Source organism: Labrus bergylta, chromosome 22, assembly GCF_963930695.1.
Source record: "Labrus bergylta chromosome 22, fLabBer1.1, whole genome shotgun sequence".
NCBI classification, from domain to species: Eukaryota; Metazoa; Chordata; class Actinopteri; order Labriformes; family Labridae; genus Labrus; species Labrus bergylta.
Window position 1 is genome coordinate 9,392,096 of NC_089216.1, and position 23,681 is coordinate 9,415,776.

General features: G+C 41.6%; 1 protein-coding gene across 14 annotated transcripts in view; it reads left to right on the forward strand.

Annotated features, from left to right (window-relative positions):
* ppargc1a (peroxisome proliferator-activated receptor gamma, coactivator 1 alpha) overlaps window positions 1–4,794 on the forward strand; it is a 250,986-nt gene extending 246,192 nt beyond the window's left edge. For all 14 annotated transcript variants that reach the window (XM_065950407.1, XM_065950405.1, XM_065950406.1 and 11 more), the window contains 2 exons: window positions 241–392; window positions 2,987–4,794. In XM_065950407.1, the coding sequence (XP_065806479.1) occupies window positions 241–392; window positions 2,987–3,090 (256 nt within the window). In that variant the 3' untranslated portion in view covers window positions 3,091–4,794. The remainder of the gene's footprint in view (window positions 1–240; window positions 393–2,986) is intronic.
* The last annotated feature ends 18,887 nt before the right edge of the window (window positions 4,795–23,681 follow it).

Genomic DNA, 23,681 nt, shown 5'->3' on the forward strand with positions numbered 1-23,681 from the left:
AGGCTTGAACTTTAACAAAACAAAAAAAGAAAAGTGTTGAAGGTCTAAAACAAAGACGGAGTTTGTGCAGTCTAAGAGCATCTCCTGATCCATCTACAGCGCCCTAAAGATACACTTTTATTGATTCTCTTTTGCATATAAATAGCGTGATCGCCACCGAAGACAAGGGCCCTGTGTGTGCTTATTGTTTGTTGCCCCCACAGCATCATTCTGACGTATGGCTTTTCTATTCCTGAACAGGGACAATTTTGGCTTCATCACGTACCGCTACACTTGTGACGCCTTTGCCGCCCTTGAGAACGGACACACCTTACGCAGGTCAAACGAGCCTCAGTTCGAGCTGTGTTTCGGCGGGCAGAAGCAGTTCTGCAAATCACATTACACAGACTTAGGTGAGTGGTTTTTATTTTTTTGTGTATTTTCCATCAGTCCCTTGTTGTCATCCAGTGTGTTTTGCATTTTTTGGGAATGACGTCCAGTGAAACAAGACGCGAAAAATTAGCCTGAAAAGAAGACTGGAGCGATGCTTTAAGAGCAAAAGTGACCCAGCTCGTGTCCAGCAAGCGTTTAAGACATTATCTTTGTGTCATCCAGTGTGTTTTGCATTTTTATACAAAGATAATGTGCAACACACTGGATAATCCATAATAAAGCTCAGTTTTGTAGCTGAGGCACCTTTAAGAAATCAAGGCAAAGTCCAGACTCTTTTAACACCTGCTGCATGTTTTTACTTTGTCCACATGAAATGCAACACATCGGGCAGAAAGATAGCTCTTCAAAGCATGCGTGCAGCTGTGTGCAAAGGCGTGTTTTCACCCGCTTCTGGATGTGCAGTATGTGCGTGGGTGTGGGAATCACCTTTTTAAGAGCATGAAGAGGAGAGGAGGGGAGGGGTAAAAAGATGAAATTACAAGAGACAGAAAAAGACGCGGTGAAGGAAAAGAGATGAGGTGAGGAAGAGGAAGGTGGGAGCAAGGTTAAGTCCCAGCAATCTCTCCCTCCCTCCAGAGCCAGCCTCCATCTGTTGCCAGCTGTTGCCGCTCCTTTACATAGAGGAAGGGGCCACTGTGAAAGCAGACACACTCACCGTTACTCGCTGCCTTTGTTGGGAGCCAGAGGGCTTAGCCAGAATGCAGCAAAAATCATCCAACATAAGTGATTCCTCAGAGTAAACATGCATGTACGTACATAGCTGCTATATTGATCAGGAACGTATATCACAGACAGAAACCTGCACGCAAATGGATGCAGCCCAGGGTTGAATGACGCATATGCTAAATAATGCAGGATATCAATGAAATCCAGGCTTTTTTTTTTTTCTCTGGCAGGATGCCCCACTTCTGACATATGAAGAAAGAAGCTGCTTTCTTGTCTCCTGAGAGAACTTCTTCCTAGGTGTAGATAACTGAGTAGCCAGGTTATCATGGAGACACATAAGGAAAATATCGACCCTTGACATGTATTTACCACTAAGAAGTGAGGTCAGGAATGTATAATGCACAGCAGCAAGAGGGTCAACGGGTCACCGCAAAGAAAAAGAGCACTTTCCTCAGTAAATGAAGCGGTTACTATACATTGCCAAAGCACATGCTCGGAGCCATCGGCTTTTAAAGAGACGGCATGATGAGAAATTGACACACACAGAAACAGTTGCTAATCCCAAAGCCTTGAGGACACACATTATGTTGGGATTGACTAATCAGTCCACTGAAATGGAAAGGGGCCTTCATTTCGACCGCCTCTTTGTCAGGAGTGGGCTATTTTTGGTCGTCCCCACACTGATAGCACAGGATAAAGAGATTGAAAGGGAATAGTTCCCCCCTTCGTCTTTTCAATCTTACAGGCCCTCGCTTCCTTTTTTTTGTTTTTTTCGGAGACACTGTCCATTAGTTTAAAGTAGAGCACCGGGGTATTTTTCATCCCTCAAGGTGCGCTGTGTGACACAATCCAGCCCGTGGCCACTGCATTAGATCACGACCGGCGTCTTCCAGCTGCCATGGTCACTCCCATTTCTCAAAGCTCTCACCGTGTGCTGCTGGCCCCTTTGGGGGAGGGGGAGGGGGAGGGGGAGGGGGGGGATTTGTGAAGCTGTCTGTTGGCAGAGATAAGATGCTCTTTATGTATTATCAGTTGATCAGGAAGAAGAGACATATGAGGGATGGAATGACATATTTATATGCTCTCATGACTGTTGTTTTTCATTTTCTGACTATTTGAATCTTTGGTTGAAGTTATTAGGTTACTATCTAACAGACTTTATTTCCCACTATGGATTAAATGTGTCTTCTATGGAAAAAAACGCAAATGTACATACATGTAGAAGTAAAGAGAATAGGACACCCCGTTAGAGCCATGGGTTTTTCCATAAGTACATGTTATTCTTTTGAAGTTAGTGTGGCGTACTTAAAGAGATGTAGCCAAAATATGCAACAGATTTTCTTCCTCACCATTACGCGGTTTGGAAACTTTAAATCTCAACTGCATGTTAAAGGAACTTTCACTTTTGTGTTGATTTTTGGCGCCACCTGTGGACAAAGCCTCGGCTCGTATTGCTTCGCTTATTTGGTCCTGTAAATGTGTAAGAAGTGTGCGATGAACACGTCACAGTCAAATGTGTCACTCAGCGGGAAAAAGGTGTTTCTGCTGCATGCAGGTAAATCGCTGCGTCTGACACCTACCCTGCGGCAGCTTCTCCTTCTGCAGAAATAGCCAATCTTGATGCTGATGGTCTCGTTTGGTTTTGTAGCTCAGAAAGAAGCATCCATATTCATTTCAGTCTGTTTTAAAACCAGCTAAAAGTCATCACCGGAGCTTTAACTGTAAGATAAACATTTGACTGTGAAATAATGATGTAAAGACGGAATATTCTGGAAGTTTCCAACAATATTTCCCCCCCCCCCCCCCACAACATGAAGCTGCTGTTTTATCTTCATTTTCAATGGAATACCTCTTTAACACTGAACTCCTCCTTTCTTGTCTCTTTCAGACTCCCACTCAGACGACTTTGATCCAGCCTCCACAAAAAGCAAGTATGACTCCATGGATTTTGACAGCTTGCTGAGGGAGGCCCAGCGCAGCCTGAGAAGGTAACCAGTTCAGTGGCACCTGCTGTCACAAAGAGGGACTTCTGATACCTCACTGTTTGTTTCTCGCTCCTTTGACGACGAGACTACCACAAGTTTTACACTCTATGTCATAGAGTATAGAAGAATAAGTCTATAGACCTATATCAATATAAATGAATATATCAAAAATAAAGTTTACATGAACATAGCTGCTGGAGAGACGGGAAGAGACAATGCATTGTGGGAAAAGCCAGTGAACCCTCAGAACCTGGTGCACAGGTTTACTGCTGTACAACCATCAATGAAAGAAGAAAAAGATAAACTTTCGTGACTTTTTTGTTGTTGTCTCCAAGCACTACAATACCCACAATTCTTTGGGAGTGACGACATGCAGCTTGTTCAGCCAGATTTCGTTCTTTTGCTCTTTTTGATTCTTCTTTTTTTCTTTGAAAATCTGGTGTTTGGATCTAGTGTTACATTACAAACCAGAGTATAGGGAATTGTATCTTGGAGGTCAACTTCTCCAGGTAACATTGTTGTCTACATTTTAAAGAGAAATGCAGCTGTGTATTTACTAATACTATAAAAAGGAATATTTTTATTTTATGTACATATCGGATAAAGTTCTTTATTTGTTACAGCTATGCACTGTAAAATGCAGCCTTTTTTTAAAATGAAGAGAAAATTTCTTAATTCAGAATGTCGCTCTGTAGTACTTACAATACTGTCAAACATATTGTACACCTACACGATGTTTAGGAGACATGACATGATTGTAAAAAAGAGAAAAAAATAAGCGTCCTATTGCTCATTTTGAGGGAGCATGTGAACAAAACGTCCTTTTTTAAGTTATTTTGTTGGGGAAAAAAAACAGTCTACCATGTATAGTTTTATCTGTTTATAAAGTTTTTCTCAATCAGTGTTTTTGCTTATACAACCAGTGTAAATGCATTTTTAATGTGTTTTTCATGATTGTAAAAAAAAAAAGGTACCCCATTTTTTATTAATTCTTTCTGAAGCAATCAGTATATATATGTAGATGTGTATCTATACATATATATAAACTTGGTTTGATTTTATTGCTTTATATGATTACTGAAAGAAACGACTGCATTCAACTCTTTTCAATCAGAACAAACACATATTTATCTATTTATTTTAATATTTGAATCAAGACTATTTATGGGCTCCATTCAACATGGCGTACCTCATGAAATGTATTTTTCTGTTCATGTCGTCTTTCGATTTGTGTTATTTAACTCTCAATCACTAGACAGGGTGTACAAAACATGCTTTGGTGGGGATAATAATATTACCTTCTATGCCTTTCCAAAACAATCGAAACATTCAGCTGATCACTCCAGACGTACTCGTTTATTTTTTTAGTCTCCACTATCGTCAGTCACATCCGGTTTTTTCTTTCCACACAGAACATGAAGCAATAAAATGATTTAGCAGGATTTTTTTGATACCACTGTAAACACTTGTTGTCATCGCTCCACTCACGCTTGATTATGTGAATGCCAAACAAAAAGTTTACAATTTCCTTTTCCTGACTTTTTTAAAAGATCTTGTATTTGATGTACAATATAAATATATATACAATGATGATACTACTAATATTATTCACAATAATTACAAGATGATTAATTACAATAACAATGATAATAATATAAATGAAAGAAAAATATATAAAAAGCAATAAATTATTTTTCAGAGTTGTATTTTAGCTCCTATTGTTGTGTGGTTTTTGGACGTGACCCATTACCCAGCCGCTGCTAGCTAGCTAGCTAGTGTGGATGACTCCATTCCAGTATGTTGGTATTACATCATTGTGACATCACCATGTGCGGTTAAGAAAAAAACAAACACTAGATTGTCCTCGCTCTCACTTCCTGGTCATCCCTTTAAGATGTAATTGAGTCTATGTGATTGTAATGCACGCATTACTTTGTGACATCTGTGCAAAAAAAAAAAAAAAACCCTGACTCTTAACTCCACCGTGTGTGTAAAATGTGTCGAGTTGAAACTGTGTTGTGTAGATGCATGGCTTGTCCAGGACGACAGTCGGTACCGTATATTCCACTCTGGATATCTGCCTCTCAGCTGTCTTTACTGGCAGATTTTAAATGACATTCTATAAGCCTAGAGAAAACTACTCAACAATGTATCGCATGCCGCACCAATCTCCATCACGTACCCTCCCCCCCCCCCACCCACACCCACCCACACCCACCCCACACCCACCACTCACAGTCCAGATATCACAGCCGCCGCCGCTGCTACATGACATAAAAGGTAACCTTGCGGTTTCTGGTTCAATTAATATCCCGTTTCTAGCGTGCGCCAAGTAATGAGAGAACCAGCTTCCATCACAGGAAGGGTGAACAAAAAAAAAAAAAAAACCTTTTGTATGAAAGCTTTTGCTGATCACAGCCTTCCTTTCATGGAGTTTGACAAGAAAATGGCTAATTTTTATGATGCAAAGAGACAAAAATTGGTGGAGGGAAGGATGAAAAAACCCTTTACCTGTGTTTTGAGACATTGTTTCACTTTTTTGCTGTCTGTATAGCGTATGGGTAATGGTGTCGTGTCCCATTTGATAGATGTGGCTTTAATCATTGTAACAAAAAAAAAATGCTTTGTAAATTGCCTAGAGTAGCAATATATTATAAACACCTTATGGTTCAAATTTCAACTGTGGCGGACTTTTTAATAATGTGACCTACTATGGAGGACTTTGCCACTGCTTAAACGTTTGTTGGGTAATCATGTTTCTTTTGGAAGGACAATATGTACGTTTGAATGTATGTGTGGGTTTGTGATTTTAGGGAAAGTGTGTGTGTGTGTGTGTGTGTGTGTGTGTGTGTGTGTGTGTGTGTGTATGTGGGGAAGGGGAAGGGGAAGGGGGGGGGCCACTGTGGGTTGTTACCTGTTTGTGTCCTATCCACGTTGCCTTCTGCGAAGTCCTTACCAATGCCTTTGTGGTTCTACCTATTGTACGACTTTCTTGTGAATTTTATTTTTTATGTGCAATTCTCATCAGCCTCACCATGCCAATAAAGGGAAATGTGTTTGAAAAAAAAAAAGAAGAAAATTCTCCTTTCTTTCTCTATTGTCTTCCTTTTCTCGGTTGTACCACTTTCAGTCGGCGCTGAGGAATGATTATGATCTGCTATCAAAGGAACAACCTTCAAGTTGTTTTTTTTTTTTAAAGAAAATGATTTAAAAAGTCCCGAAAACAATGCATGCTGCAAATGTGGATTGCAAAATACCCCCTCCCCCCCCCCCCCTTCCTGCGCTTATAAATCAAAGTGTTGAATGAAAGCTGACTGAAGTGACACGAGGCCATCCTCAGCACATCTGTCTCCCTCTGAAGTTTCTCTCCTAATAAAGAATCTCGGCTTAATTCAGAGCAACATCCCTCTTTGATATTCATATCACCTGGGAGAGAACACTACAGTCTTTGTCTGTGTCCACAACTTGACTCCACACCATGCGTCTGCGAGTTAATTAAAAAGTTGGGGGGAACAATTTCATTAACACGATAGAGAGAGCTATAGTAAGTTGATGGTGCGCTTGATATTCAATAGGGCTTCATTATGGCTCTAACACCCCCTCTCCTCTCCTCCTCTTTCTTTTCTTTTTCTTTCTTTTAACACACATCTTCGCCTGGGAGCTGGGATCACACCGGGAGCTTCCACCATGTCCTTTTTTTAAAAGAAATATGGGAAGAATGTGCATTAAACTTTAAGGTTGGGGGTCTGATTGTGTTTTTTATTAAGGCCGCTGTTTAGCCCCGGAGAAGAGAGCGCGGCCGCCTTTCATTTCGACTCGGCTGCCGCATTACAGCGGGAGGTCTCCTTCTGCTTGCCCTTTCCACAGAATGAAACTGTCCCTGGAAATCTCCCCCGCGCTCCCTGTCGCCTTTTTTTTCTCCCTTCTCTCTTTCTCCCACCTCTCTCTTTCCATCACGATAGGATGGCTTTTTTTATCTGTTATGTGTCTTTTTTATTATTAACCACTAGATAAGCAGCTATCTCGACTCCAGTTGGAGGTAAGTGGTAGCCTTGGAGATAATGGGGTTTGATGGGGCTGCGGCTCTCTGTGGGACAAACACTGAGATGTTGCTGCTGAGTTGTCTGAGCTCTGTATTTTATTTGGCATCGAGCTGTGGCTGCCGTCTCAGAATCCTGAAAGTGGCACTCGCTATTCTGCCTTTGTTTTCAGACGTGTGACATGCATCTGTAAATGGCTCATGTGTTGGTGGCCGAGCTGTAAAACCTTTGCCCAATATGGCAGCTCTTTTATGAGGATCCCATCCCTCGCATGTAAGCAGGCCGCTGTGTGGAAAAAAGCACTCTTGGATAATAAGATTAGACTACCTGAGACTGGTTAATTAAAGCCTGTGGGGTGGAACATGAGCTATCCAACCAGTAATTTACCATCAAGAACACTTTTTTTTAATTGTCAGCCTAGCACTAGCTACATCAGGAGCACACATTTCACTTCTTTATCAATGGAGACAGGTGACTCTGAAGCAACAGCCTTTCTCTTTGTTTAAACCACAATAATTCAAGTCAACACTGATGATCTCCGAAATACAAGGCTGGCAGGAAAATAAAAAACAAGATTGTAGTGAACCAGAAGACCTAAGATTAGTCTTAATCCCCCAAACTCCTCTGCACTTTCTTCCCTTTGACCCTCGTGTAGCTGTTCATTTTTGAAGTTTAAGCCAAGAACGTAATGCTAATCTGTTGCCAGGAAGGATTTGACACCCCAAGAGCGTTCAAGCAAAGCCAAATCAATAAGACTTTGCCATGTCTAGAAGAAGAAGAACAATCTAGAAACATCATCATATCATGACGGAGGTGGCTGCGGGGGTAGAAGCTGTTATTCCAGTCAGATTGCATGATGTGCAAACGTTGGGACGGTTGCTTAAGCCACACTGCCCCGTGGTGTGCTTTGGCTGTGGTCACGTGAATTTTTTGGCTCACATTAGATCATGAGAAAAAGAGTCACTTCCTGTGGGCCCATCATGTTGAATAAAACTGAGCATTTTGTCCCCATCATCAACAGATTAAACCACTGGATGTTGCTTGGATTTCTTCAACCGTTTCTTTGCTAGCGCCTGCCCCCCCCCCCCCCCTCCCCTGACAAGCCTTCCATCGTATGCCACCTTATGGGAGGAGATAATGACTTTGCTATTAAAACCGCAATCTCCCCATTCGGCATTCTAGTTTCAGCACTTTCTGCTGTTAAAGAGTAATGAGGAACAGAAGGACAGTATTCTTCTTCCCCCTAAACTATCAACTTTGGGGACTGAATGTATTCTTCGCTAGATAATTAATGGCTACAGACAAATGGTGGTTGATTGAGCGACTCATCCCTCTATTTTCAATCACCATCTGCTGTGTGTTGCTGGCAAAAAACAATGTTAATTACCTCAAGTGTGCCCAAGACGTGGCGTATTAATTAGAACAACAAAAAAGGGAAACCTAAAAGATTCCAGTGTTTTAGTATCTGAGATGATGTGTGTGTGCGTACGTTTAGATTTTGTTGATGGATTAGCATGCAAACGAGATCCAGACGGTAATCATTTGGTTATTTGGCCTTTGGCTCAGTTACCAACGTAGCGTTGTAGCTACCTTTACCTGCCTTCTGTGCCTCAAGGCCATGCCAGGCCTTTAAGACGCCTGGGCCACCCAAATGTGTTTGACACACAAGGGAAGTAGGCAGGAAGCAGAATCTCTACAGTGACAGCCTGCTGACACAGAGCGTTAAAAGCATCGGATTTAGACGTCTTTGGCTCTTTGGATTGTGTGCATCACCTGACCAAAAGAGAGGATGTGGTAGCAATCTTAGGGCTGCAGAATTCCCATCCCCACGACCCAAGATTCCACATGTGCAGGTGCTGAGAGTGTATCCTGATAGGCCCGACATCAAGACGTTGTTGCTAACGAGCTGATGTCGAGAGGAACATGATAATGTGTTGATGTGAGCAGCATATCATCAGCTATTATTAAGCAATCACGGAGTAGCATCAATAACAATTAGCATAATTTTCATGACTGCGGTACTTATTGGGTTCATTTTAAAACACTGACAAATCAAATATGCTTATTTCCCTCTCACAAATGGGTCATATACAGTCTGTTACAGAGTGGATTAAGGATATCAAACACAAATTAGCATTGGCTCTAAATAATAAATGACCTCAGATTAAGTATGCTTGGAGGTAAACCCCTCTGAAGTACTCCTTAAGAGCAGTTAGTTTAGACCTGTTTGTTTCCCACCTCTTTCATTGAAGCAATGTCTGAGTTGTGAGCGGTTTAACAGACGTTAATATTTTTTAGCAGCCAGATTCAACACTGAAAGCTATTTTAAAAGAGTTCCTTTAAAAGTCCAACGAGTAAACATAATTTTGTATCTAACAAGTTGAGTTTCTGTTGTTGGTTCTTTCGTATTTTCCACCTCAGGAATGATATCACAACCCTTTAAATTTAGCTCATAACCACTCAAAGGGCTCCCAACCCCCCCTTAGGAAACCACTGCTTCGGAAAGTACAAAGCTTGCTATCTAGTTTTTATTCTTGCTTTTTAAACTGTCCCATACTAGTTGGATCTAGGCTTTATAATGGCTCCATTCAAGCATTCTTGACAAGATGGCTCGGAAAGAAAGAAAAAGCTGAGTGCTCTCTCCATCTCTATGTATTCTCTCTCTTCCACTGTCTCTCTCTTATCTGCTGCTTGTATTTTTTTGCAGAGTGGTCCTGTTGAAACGCAGAGTTGTGTCTAAATCCAGTTCCCAGCTACTTAGCCCCCACCAAACCCACTCACTCTGACACAAGGGCCGGCGAGAGCATCTCTCCCTCTCTCTCTCTCTCTCTCTCTCAGACCCCAGCTTGAACCCATGTATCACACAGCAAGCCATCACAATACAGTAGAATGGGCACATGGACAGTTATTGTTTGTTTGCACTATTTATGTCAATGTAGAGTCTGCGGCAAATGGCTCCGTAATGCAATCATTCATCCTAGCCATCCTGCGCTCCCGTCCATTAGGCTAATGATATTCTGTAACCGTCCCAGGTTCCCTGGATGTTGAAATCATGAATGTGAGAAGTAGGAGAAAGTAGGAGTACTGCTGCTTAATTGGAGGATGATGATCTAATTTGAGTGTCTGGAAACATATGCCCTGTAGTGCCCTCGAGCAACATACCGAATTCCCGGCAGCTCCAAAGTGGATGCTGTATAGCTGTTCGAGTGATCCAGCCAACATATGGAGTCTAGAAAGGAGACACATGAGATCAATATAGTATCAGAAGAAGTGATGTTGAAGCTCCTTATCCTTATTTTAAAAGTTCAGGTACATTTTCAGTGACATGAATTCTACATTTTAAGACCTAAGTGTCTCTCAAATCAGTCCATCTAAAAAGTAATGACGAGCTCTGCAGCGACATAAGCGATACTGACAGGCGTTTAAGTCTATTGCTAACATGCTCATCAAAGCTAAACTGAGACACTTACATTTCTCAGGCACTTAAAATATTCACCATCTACGTTTAGAGAGTTAGTAATGCAACATTAAAGTTAAAGCTAAAGCCTAACATACTCATAACGATTGTCATGCTGTTGTTGTATTAGTTTAGCACATTTAAGCTTAATGCTGACATTCTCATAGATTATCTGACATGCTAATGTTTCTCAATATAGTCAATAGATCTCAGTTTAGGGCAGTACCATGGCAACGTTTAAGCTAAATACTAACATGATGATGAATACTATACAGGTATGCAGATGTTTCTCAGGTTTTCATTCACAAAATGTACCTTATTAGTTTAACCTACTGGCAGGGGAACACTAGGTCAGATGCTAAACTGCATTCTTTGTGTGTTTAATATTTAGCGTAATCCTCATTTTAGTTTAGCATGATGGTGTACAAACATTTGCTTCTTAGCACTAAGCACAAACTAGAGCGTCCGCAGTCTATTCAGTTAGTAATATGATGAATAATATAAGAGGTTGCTATGGTGTCGCTATAAGATCAGTCAATGGACCACCTCATTCTTTAGGGTTTTTTAACTTGCTAATATAATAATATTTGCAATATTATCCATTTTTAATATTGGTGATTAGCGTACAGCTGAGTCTATTGCAAATGTCAATCTTTTTTTAGCATTCTGATGTGAAGTATTAAACAGTATTACATTTTTGAGCTTATTGGCACTCAGATTTATCATCTAGTAGCCATGAATGTCACAACAAGGTATGAGAAAACAAAGAATGGCACTCAAGGATAGGTCAAGGGACCACCTAAGGGTGCACTCATACTAGGCAATCCTTACCGTTCTCTCGCACTTTTGACCTCCACAGTCCAGTTTGTTTGACTAGTGATTGCTCTGTACCTTGCTCAAGCACGGTACACTTCCTTGGCCCTGGCCGCGGTTCGAAGGGTGGGGTTCTGCAAAGTACAGTTATTCATGCGCGAGCGCAAGCACAGGGCCACAATGTGGACATGACATAATCAATCCCCGCCTTGCATAATTGAGAAATCCAGATTTGTAAGAGAGCTGTCTCTGAATAAAGTCTGTAAAGTTGCAGTCGTGTTCTCTGTGTTGTTATCCATTGTTAGACTAAACTAGTGAAAATTCACTTTCATACTTTCTTTGGCAGCTATTTGAAAGATACCGTACCAGGATTCATCATCTGGAGCACCATGGACATACCAAATTTCACAGCAATTTAGCCAACAGTTTTTTGTGACAGTTCTGTTCAAACCAAAGTGGTTGACCAGCCAAGCAACCAAATGACGTTGCCATCCATAAAGCCTTACACTAGCAAATACTAATATCTACAGTAAATATTGTATTCTGCCATATTTACTTGTCAAAGTTTCAAGTGGTATTAAATAGATCAAGTTTCCATGGCTGACTACAAACTGTTAATACAAAATAAAATGACAGCAGAGTGCTGATTCCATTTGATTTTAAGTGTGCAGATTCTCTGCTCTGATACATAAATAGCATGAAATCAAGGCGGTGTTCTGTCAAATTAAAGACTAATTACCACCTTGTATCCTTTTAATCCTTATTTTGTGAACATCATTACAGCTCAAATGCCAGTGCTATCCAAAAGCATTACAGAAATGTTCTGTAAAGGAACCTCCCTCTGTTTGGACTGTGAAAAATCTCAGCCCAAACTGTCCAGACTGGAGTGCATTAAAATGCACGGACAGTCAAGCTTTAATTACTGGGAAAAAAATACCCCATGCCTTAATCCACATGGTAATAACGCAATTAAAGTGGTGTTTCTTGGACTTGGTAATCTTCTGTGACAAGGCTTACAATTCAATTAACCCCATTTTAACACTTTGTTTCAACTTCCTGTGAGGCTAATTTGCTTTAAACTTACTTCAGTTGCTATAATTATGCCGTAAGAAAAGTCCAATTTGTGAATTATCAGTTGTTTATGTCAGCGAGGCGCTGATTTTCAGTGGACGCAATGTGGTCTTATCCAGCAGGATGCCTGACAGGGAATTTCTTTAGTCTGGCTTCTAACAGAATGATAGCTTTGTCACTCTCCATAATGGTTGAACTGGCTTTTCTGGTCTGCTCTGATCCTTCAGACTTGCTGCACACTATATGTACAATAGAGAAACAATGCTAAACCCTCTCTACTTTAGGAGTGAAACATTTCTGGCTTCAGAATATTCTCTTATTCTTTGTTTGTGTGCGATTTCTCTGCTTTGTAAAGTAAGTTGCATCCATGATGAGAGTTACAGCCCGATACAATTTCCGATAATCTCATAGTACAACTGAAGCTGCACTCCTTCTGACACCTACCAAAGCCAGGCGCGGATCTAAACCATTTAATCACTCCTTTCTTGTTCTCTTTCTAAGCTCATGCTGGCTGTGACATATTGAGCCGGCAAACTTTCCATGTTCTCCCAGAGAAGGTCATTGGGCCAGGCCCAATCTAGCCTCTGAAACTGAGCCAAGATTTCCACTGCTGTCGTTCAGATTAGTATTAGACGTGAGCGCCTTTCCTAAGCAAATCAGACAGTGTGAAGGACAGAACCGTTCTTCCATTCAAGCACGCCTGCTTCTTGTTAAAGAGAGACAGGGCAATAAGTTGTAGGACAAAGGGAAGTTTGTGGGAAGTCTTCACAATTCGTGAATGCTTATTTCTAACTGTGTCATGTAAGGTGAGGAACAACTGTGCTACACTGACTAGAACTGCAGCTGCGGGGAAAGCTGCAGTAAGCAGGCAGGATTCTTAGAGTTATGACTCATTTGCATTTCAAATATAGTTTTTACTGTGTATATCTGCTCATATGCTAGTTCTAAGAAGTGCATTTCAAAGCTTTCACTTGCTCCAGCAATATGCAGGACTGATTCTGGGTGACACCAGTGCAGTCAGGCACACAGTGTGTTGAATGCAGACACATGATACATGTGCAACAGGATCTAAAATTCACTGCTAAAGGACAACAGGACACAGTGTACAGCGCAAATATGTGAGGGCAGCACACTAAATCTGCGTTGTGGGTTTGACACCGTTAGGAAAGAAAAAAAAAAAAAAAGACGGGCCATACTGTAATTCAAGAGTTTTGTCTCGAGCATGAACAAATCTGGCGGGGGAATTGGTATCGATTCAGCTCCGTAGCACTTGGAAGGACAAACTTGCACCTGGACTCAATCAACGTTGATTGGAGAGTGGCAAGATGCCCACAAGCACAAGGCGCAGCTGATAGGACACACAAAGCACTGCTGCACAGATTCACAGCTCAAAATCAAACTTTCTCACTTGTAAATAAATCTGCTCACTCCATAACTTCACATTTATATTGCAAGTATCCACAAGCATGACAAAGCAAATCTCACACAGCATATGAGATCTAGAAGCCCCCACATGATCAAGAGTTGCAGGTAAATCCTTTAAATATATAAGCAATATGAGAGCCAGGCACTGGTTTCTGAGTTTTTGTGGCTCACTTTTTCTTGTCCCTAATTTAAGTCCCTGTTGTTGTTGTTTTTTAGTCTTAATTTGAACGGGTGATTCAACTGAAATGTTCCTCTTTTTTTGTTTGCATTAATATTTCTTCAGCCTGTGATTTGATGCTAATAAGAGGCTACAAACACATTTTGGTGCAGTGTTTCAGGCTGTTTGTAGAACTTAAAGGTAAAATAATATCAAGTTTAAAGATATCTGGAGAAACTGGCAACTAATTCAAGCATGGACTAGTGTTTTTCACAAGATTTTTTCCACATGATGGAGCAGTCATCTTCCTGTCTTTCTCTTCAAACAGCTTTCAACAGACAGTTATATTCCTTGGTTGTTTGCTCGTTTGCTTGTTGCAGACTCCCGTTATAGATCCCTTGTATACAGACTTGTTGGCATGCCGACCGGATGGCTCAGTTTTGGGATTATGTCAACGCCTTCAGCAGATGCTATTGCATTACATAAAGAGATATGGCATGCTGGAGAGCTTCCACTCACTTGTAATGTGTGCATTCTGGCCACAGGCAACAACTTCACATCCAGTTCTATCACTGACATGGCAACCAAGGATTCTGGGAGCGTTCCCAAAGCTGTGTTGCATCAGTTGTCAAAGGTGTATTCTGCACGCATTACTTGAAGTTGTATTAAGCGATCTGTGAGAACTGGGGGGCAGAAAGATTTTGAAACAAACTCTAAGAAACGTACTTTGATAGATATCACCTTATCAGATGCTCAAGGCTAACACGTTAAATAGATGTCTTAAGTGTTCTTATTGCATGTCAAATTTTTTGAAACTTTCTGTTCCAAGTTAAAGCTCTGTTATCCATTCTGCGTGCCTGTACTGCAGATTCTACTGACTCTGTGACAGCTAGTGACAGGAGAGCTACTTTCCAAAGCTTCAAAGCAACATTTTATAAAAACAACAGCAACATTGGATTGAAAATTACAGTTCACCCAAGTACAACATGTTCAAACTAATGCGCAATATCTAAATAAAAAGGCAGCAATATTTATAGGTTCACAGTTAACAAGTCCATTGATGTTGCTCAATACTAAATGTCTTCATGTACATTTAAAGAGGTAGATGTTGCAGTGCTGGCACACATCTTGAAGTGATTCTAATAGAAACAGGTGGAGACAAGTCGACAATAACTTTGTTGATGATAAAAAAAACTAAAGTCGAGCCTCATAATCTTCATATCAGAGATAAAATTAAGCTGCAATACTGTATTTTTCATGGAACATTCCCTTGAACACTGAGTGCCAATCGAGACGTGAACTCGTCACCAATTTCTGCTGTAGAAACTGACTTTTTTTAATGGGTGTGTATGTGACTTCCTGTGCTTCTGCAGCCAGCCTCAAGTGGACACTCCACAAACTGCAAGACTGTCGGCTTCATTTTTCTACACCAGAGGTTGCTGTTTGGTCTGAACGAGCTGCATTGACAATGTGAGTTTGGGTCGTGGGCTTAAGGTAATGTTATCCTCTTGAGTCAATTTGAATCATATACAGTGTGCTGTTTGGACAAAGACTTTGATCAATAGTCGTACTCTGACCAAAGTAAGCCTGTTTGGACTTTTAGTGACATGCATTTTGCACCAATATTGCGTCAAAATCAGTATCACCTGCTTGAGCTTACCACATTTAAATTGCATTGTTGTAAAAGGTGCTACAGTAGATGTTCTCTAGTGCATTATATTATATATGACACATGTAAGCATTTCGTCCAATAAATATCAATTTCTCCCAGGTCCGATGTCTCAGTGGAGGCCCAGCAGGCTGTGTGACGGCAGAGAGGAACAAGGTGGAGCGGCTATTTTTACCTGAAGCCCAGGAGTGAGCTCAACACAGAAGGTGAGGCGGGAGGAGGGTGGAATTTGGGCAACGTTTGTGAATGTGAATCGAGTAACGTTAATCATCTGGACAGCAGAGACATTAAGTGTGCATGAAGCTCAGTCTCTGGACATTGCATGTACTGTTCACATACTGACAGAGGGCGCGTGTATGAGAAGAGAAAGAGAATTGCAGATAAAAAAAAAAAAAGAAGAAGAGGAAGGGCATGGTGTATTTCTGTGTGAATTTGGGAGTAAGGGAGGACAGAGTGCGATGAATGTGTGTGTGTGTGTTTGTGTGTCAGGACAGTTTGCCTGCACCGTGGTGATATACAGTGCCCTGACTTACTCTTGTAAATGAAGTGCACTTTGCTCAAAGCTACACACCCCCAAAGGAATAGACTGTGTTTTCAAACTCACTTTTCGGGTTGGGAAAACACACTGATGAAAAAGGATGAGGCTATAGCAGCACACTCAGTCTTCGCTGCAGCAAGCCCCCCCCCCAACCCCGTCACACACTAACATCATTACAATTTCAACTCCACTGCCTTCTAACAAAACTCTGCATATTTACAATGTGTGTGTGGATCCGCTATTGTCTTGTTAAAATTTTACAATGGCTGCTGAGCGCCTTCGCATACAGAATGCAATATTGTGGGGGTTAATATGCCCCAGTATAATGCCTGCAGATTTGGAGAGTGCTGATAGGGCACATCTCGCAGTGGAAGCATGTGTGTCGCGCGAAAGCGGAGCGTTCACCCCTGAGAGAGCGAGGGGGCTCACCTTTTGTTATTATTTTCAGACGATTCGCTCTGACCTACTTTGGGAGCAGGGTTTGTTGAGGCACAGAGCACCAATGCAAATAGAATCTGTTGCTTCCCGCCTGTTGGATTTCAAGGATTTCGAGGCACATGATGCACTTGGGGGGGAAACAACAACTTTGATGTCAGTAGACATGCTGCAGTTTTATTCATATCGTCACCTTTTAATGTTCATCTGGACTCATCGTAATGGTGTGTGTTTTTTTTTTTTTTGTGGCAGTTGTTTTCTTCGACATATTATTGAAGTGTCGGCCTTACATCAGTTGGGATTGTGACAGCAGCCTGCTTGGTTTACCTCTAAAACCTTACATAAAGCTGCTCAGCATTGCAAATGACAGTGATCACACTGTGACTTGAGTGCGACACTCCACCTGCATGACAGGCAGCTGTCACAAATACCTGTCATCCTGTCAGCCGAGAGTCTAGCCACTAACATCACCTCCGATGCTTTTCACAGGGAAGACATTGATACTGTTTCTCTTAAATTCATGTTGTTTTCACCGGCCGTCATGTAGTGCTGCAGAGAGCTGACACAAATACTATTAATATAAGTTTTTATTTCCTTTGTTTTAAATACTTTTTTGAAAGCTGTGAGCTGGTACTGACGATGATGCTTTCTGTGATTTCAGTCGAGTGATGCACAACTAATTGCAATTTCATAATTACAATATGACCATACAAATAAACGCATCACAAAACACTTCCTGAATGCAATCAACACCAACACATCATTTACATTGTTTGCCATGCATTGCTATTGCAGTCCCAGGTAGGAGTCAGATACCTTCAGATTAAGGCCACACGTTGGCGGGTATTTTTGAAAGCGGTTTTCCTGTGCGTTTTGGCCTTTCATACACAGTGCTGGTGTTAACATTGCTGACTCTTGACTGAAGCTTACACACACATATATACAGTTGGTCTCCCACTATGTTGACGAGCAGAGGATCCTAAATGGTTAACTTGAAATGGTCATTGCAGGGACATCGTCTTTGATCAGATGAGATTTTGTACTTCCGCATTGGCTTCATTTTTCAAAACCGGAGGTTGCCGCTTGGTGTGGTCTCAATGGTAAAAAAATGTTTTAGGGAATCATTGAAACATTTAGATAAAGGACATTGACAAAACACAAAGGACAGCAGATGGACTTCAAAAACTGTTAATTATAATTTTTATCTAACTTAAATATTTGATGGAACAGGGTACCTCATATCATCAACCCCCACCCCTACCCCCTCCCCACCGGATCGTTGGTTGACGGCCTGCCAGAATAACCCCCCCCCCCCCCTGCCTCCCCCTACCCCCTTGCTCCCTATCCCTCTTCCTGCATCTTATCCCATCTCTCCCCCTATCCCTTTCCAAGCCCGGAGCAGTCTAGGCCTGTGAAGGCTGTTTCGTCATGAGCTGGGGATCCGGCCGAAGATTTCTGCCTTTTAATAAGGCAGTTTTTTCTTACCACTGTAACTTTTGCTGCTTTGCTAAAGTGCTCATGATGGATAGGCCAGGTCTTTGTAATATAGCAATAAGTAAGGTCTTTTTACCTGCTTTTTGTAACATAACAATGAGTAAGGTCTTTTTACCTGCTCTTTTGTAATGTTAACAGACAAAGAGTAAGGTCTTTTACCTGCTTTTTGTAAAGTGTCTTGAGATAACACTTGTTATGAGTTGACGCTATACAAAATAAATTGAATTGAATTGAATTGAATTGCAGTAGTGAACAATAATCACACACCATTTTTTCTCACAACATGGCCCCTCTCAGACTCAAGTACAACATTTTTTTGCGAACGCAAGAGTAGGAAGAACTTTGAGTTCAAGTGGGTTTGTCTCCACAGTTTGCGTAAGATGAGCTGTTCTGGCTGTAAAAACTGTTTCTATTACCTTTTATATACATGCAAATGGAGTTCTTTTTGAATTAGTGACAGCTCCCACGTGTCAAAAAAGCACTTGTACCTTAACAAAATCTTTTATTACACACTGTAAATGTAGACATACGGTTAGCAAGTGGTCATTTTTGGGTAAGAAGGTAGAATCAGAATCCAGAGTGCTGTCGCCGTCCCTGGAGGCGTCGGAGTGCTCTAAATGTGGTGTGGCCTTTGTAGCCGCGTGTGAAATATGATTTCGCGTAGGATGTCATTTGAAGGGGGGGGGGGGGGGGGGGGTGGCCCGTTCTGCAGTTATGACAGCCCCCGAGCACTCTCTTACATAGTCTCTGTCTTTTTCCTGCCGCCTCCATATCGCTGCATCTCTCCGCGCTTATCTTATCTCTCCTTCACACATTCTCTCACACCTTTTCCCTCGCTCACTCCTCTCCTCCCAGTGGATCTTTGATTGGGCTGCTTCAGAGCCAGATGTTTCTGTGCGGTGAGGATGAGGAGAGAGAGAGAGAGAGAGAGAGGGGGGGGGGGAGGGGGGACGGCGATGAAGGGGAGTGGCAGCCAAATGACTTGTAGCTTCAGAGCCGCTCACTTTACACACAATATTCTCACTTCCTCTCCAACCACTGGCTGTCTTTATTCCATCCCCCATATTTTGCATATCCTCTATTTTTACAGTATTTTATTTTCTTCCCAAGATCTCGCTCACATTACAAGCTCAAAAACACACCCACATACACAAACTAACTATCGCTACCTCCCCCTTGCCTGTCATGCAATGCGAGCGACCTAGTTCTAAGTTTCTCCAACCATTTGATTTGAATCAGGGAGGAAGCTGTGGCTGTGATTCAGGCCGCATGCTGCACATAAGAGGTGTGATCTCAGGGGCCTGGCCCTGTCAAAACCAAATAATACTCTCTCAAAATCAGATACCCACACCGGCACAACTGGCCCCTGCAATTGTCTACACTTTAGCTGCAGTGGATTTCTCCCGTAGTGAACTTTTTCACAGCGTCAGGGGATGAATAATTCTATTCTTATAACTGCAAACTGTCTCAAACACAATCTGTGCTTCTTTTTTTTTTTTTTTTTATCCCGAATTTCCAAGTTGAAAATGTCAATTTGCTCCGTCCTTTCTCTCCCCTCGACTATAATCAACGACAGCTCCTATTTCTGCAGATTATACAGACATCGGTGTAAAGAGAGGAATAAAAATTGCCGCCATGCTGAGTTTACGCCTGACAAACAACATCCACGCGGAGATCTGACACTGCAATTTGCACTTACACACAGAGGCAAATCCTAGCCTTATTCAGATACATTTCCAGTACAGGCCTATTTTGCAAATCAATCATGCAGCACAAAATAGAGGCGCAGAGACTGATATTTTCCCACTGCCCTGAGTCGGGAAAGCAGCAGGAAAAAAAAACAGAGCAGTGGCAGGGTGTTTATGGAGAATATGAATGAAGGTAGCATGCAGCTTTTATGCCTCCTAATAAGCCCCCAAGGCTGGGGAACATTACGACTCTACAGTTTTACAACCACTGATGGTCCGCTCGGAGATGTGCATTGTGTCTGCCCGTGTGTGTGTGTGTGTGTGTGTGTGTGTGTGTGTGTGTGTGTGTGTGTGTGTGTGTGTGTGTGTGTGTGTGTGTGTGTGTGTGTGTGTGTGTGTGTGTGTGTGTGTGTGTGTGTGTGTGTGTGTGTGTGGGTTAGGGGGTTGGGGGATGGAGCCGATGCATAGCTGTCTTCTAAAACGATCCCCATGAATATCTGGCCATGAATCAGTCTGCCAGACATCTTCTAACATGATACTTCTTACAAATGAAATGCTTGATAAGTACATGAACGTGTGTGTGTGTGTGTGTGTGTGTGTGTGTGTGTGTGTGTTCATGTGTGTGTGAGTGCTTGTACATACATAAGTGCGTGCACGCTTTTGGTCTTCATTACGGCAAATGGATTGTCATCTGACAGGCATTCCAATGAGCTTCTATGACGGCGTGATGAAATCATTACCCCTCAGTAAAATGTTGCTCACATTAAGAAGACGTCTTGCAGTTTGTGTGTGTGTGTGTGTGTGTGTGTGAAGATGTGTGCCCTAATCATGTCACGTCTAAGCGTCGTGTTGCCATTTTGCTGTGTGTGTGTCGGTGCGGTTGTACAAGGGTGCGTGCTTGGCATGGTGAGGGTGCCGTCCATCAACAAACCAACGAGGGAGAACAGACTCAAGTGCATGAGAGAAGGAGGAGAAGAGATTCTTCTGACACAGGTCTGAGATGAGGTTTGAAGCCATAACTAGGCGGCCTCACAGGAACTAATGCAAAGTTATTGACATGTGCTTGAACTGTATCTTCAGCTGTAAAAAAGTGCTCAGCTGTCAGATTTTAGAGCCGTTTATTTTTCATATCACTTCTGTGAATTGCTAAATGTGGACTTTATTATTCTGAGTGGGATATGAGTGATATGTCTCTGCCTCCTAAGATTCACAGACAGTTCAAAGTGTCTCTAGGTGAAGCACTCATTCACCAATTCCTCCCTGAAGTGTAATCACTAAACCTTCATGGACCCAACTGTCAATGCAATGCATGAGTTTGTAGTTGGCGGATAAAAAAGCACTCCCATTGGTTAATGGTAAATGGACTTGAGCTTTTGTATAGCGCTTTTCTAGCTTTCTGACAACTCAAAGCGCTTTTTACACCGCATGTCACCCCCACCCATTCACACACTGATGGCAGAGGTTGCTATGCAAAGTAACTAATCCCATTCATACACCGCCAATGAAGTATGAAGCAACTTGGGGTTGAGTGTCTCGCCCAAGAAAACATCAGACATGTTGCTGCAGGAGCTGGGGATTGAACCCCCGTCGCTCCGGTTGAGATAAGACCGACTCTACCAAGTGAGCCACAGCCGCCCCATTAAGAGACTTCAGCCACAAGTCAATATGTACTTGTGTCGGGACATTATAATGGAAATGCTGGATCTTGGTTTAAAAATATCAGAAAACCAATGAAGGTGTCAGTGAGAGACAGCCACATGACATCACACACTTTCTCCCAAACTCCAGGATGTGGTCGTTGTTTTAACATCATGCCCGCAGCAAGGACAACTTCCTGTGAATATACCCAACCTGAAACTATTTGGCATGCACGACATTCAAAATGATGACAGATTCCTATCTTTTCCATCCTCTCTTGGCTTTGTTGTCCAAAGGAAATTGAAAGAAGTATATCCCTGTCATTCACTTATAGTGTAATGCAGCTCTTGTCCTAGAAATACTAAAGCCATGGGATTGTTCAACCACATCATAAACCATTTAATACCAGCAACATTTTTTACACATTTGTTCAGGAGGAAGTGTATTGACAGCATTGTTGTTGGTACACTGACAAAGTAAGCAGACTCGGGAGAAGAAGCAACAAAGCAGCAATACTCCATCCTGGACTTTTAAGAAACAGCATTGTACAGCTAGCACACTTCAAAGATGCTGAATATATTAGTTTTAGGGGCTGTTATTCAAATGTGTCTTTCCCTTTTGGCCCTTCATAAGCATATTAATAGTATTGCGACACACAAATGGCTTCTGGTCATTGAGGCTTAATCGAACAATGACTTGCTGTGTGCCACTGTAAACGGTTTAAGCCTGTACAAAACGACATAGTATTTATATATTCAGAGCTATTGTTTTGTATTGCATTAAAATAAATTAGATTCTACTCTGTTTAGCTTATACATGCTGCAATCTGCCTTTTAATAATACATCTACTACATGACTTTCTTGGGACAAAAAAGACAAATATTGAGCTATGTTTCCTTTGCTTGTTAACTCTGTCCATTAGCTTTGTGTTAGAGTTCCAGTTGTCTTTTTTTTCTTCTTCACAGTAAATACTTTGATGTCTAAATACTCAAATATGAACCACTTTGAACCTGTGCATTGCCTCTTTAGGGATTCTGGAAGTGAATCTATTATGTCTGCATTTTCATTTTTGGTAGTGCTTTATTTTCAGTTAGTTTCATTAAAAAGGCAACAATAGATTAACCACACAGAGAGATCAATTTCTCAAAGCATCCATTTAGAGCATTTAGAAAAACGGGAGGGTGTTGATGACGCTGTGTGTGAGTGTGTGTGTGTGTTTGTGAAGAGGAAGTGATTTTAACAGCCCCCGTGTCGGGCTCTCTGGCGGCAGATGACTGTTCAACATAAGAATGGTTCTGCTCGAGGTTTCTGCTTAAGTCTTTCCTTACCACTGCTTTGCTCACTGTTTGTATTATAGTTAAGCTTAACGTCTAGACGTGCTCTTTCTGTAAAGTGTCTTGAGATAACATTTGCTTTAGATGTGTGCTATACAAATATAGATTGATCTTATTTACTCACTAGTTCTTATTACCTTCACAGCTAAAGGTGTTGTAGTGCTCCAGTACAGGTCTTCAGTCCTGATTTTAAGGCACTGTGACGTGACTTTGGAGTCTAATTTGAGCTAGACTGGAGACGCTGGATTCAGTTTATTATTATCTTAATGTTTTTGTACATTTCTTCTTTCAAGCGTTTGAGCAGAGGCTGACATGTGTTCACTGTCATGCACGTTCAGCAACAGTTTGTTTCGTGCTGATTCACAGACTGCAGTCACATCACTCTACGTCTGGCAAACGGCGTCATAAATTGTAGGATGTTGATCCATAACGTGTGGGTAGCAGGTATGTTTTTAGTTTATTAGACACCTGCTGTGATCTCACTGCAGCAGAAACGATCAGTCCGTCTCTTCATTAAGAGAAGTGCGCATTTAAGCATTTAATGACTTCATTGATAATTTAAATCTCCAGATACGCCAACAGGATCAGTCAGAAACTGATGTTGATAAATGAAATATGATTTCTACACTTCCAGAAGTCAGTGGAGGTTCATACTGTTAAATAGTTTGGAGTGAAGCTCCATCAGAGCTGTGTTCAAAATGTTATTTTAGATCACACATGTTTTTCAGTCCTCTTTAATTATGACAGTTTAAAACATGTTTTTTGTTTTGCTAGTGCCAACTTTGGTTGATGCTATCATAAGGGCTTTTTAGTCATGAGTACGAATATGTTTACCAACC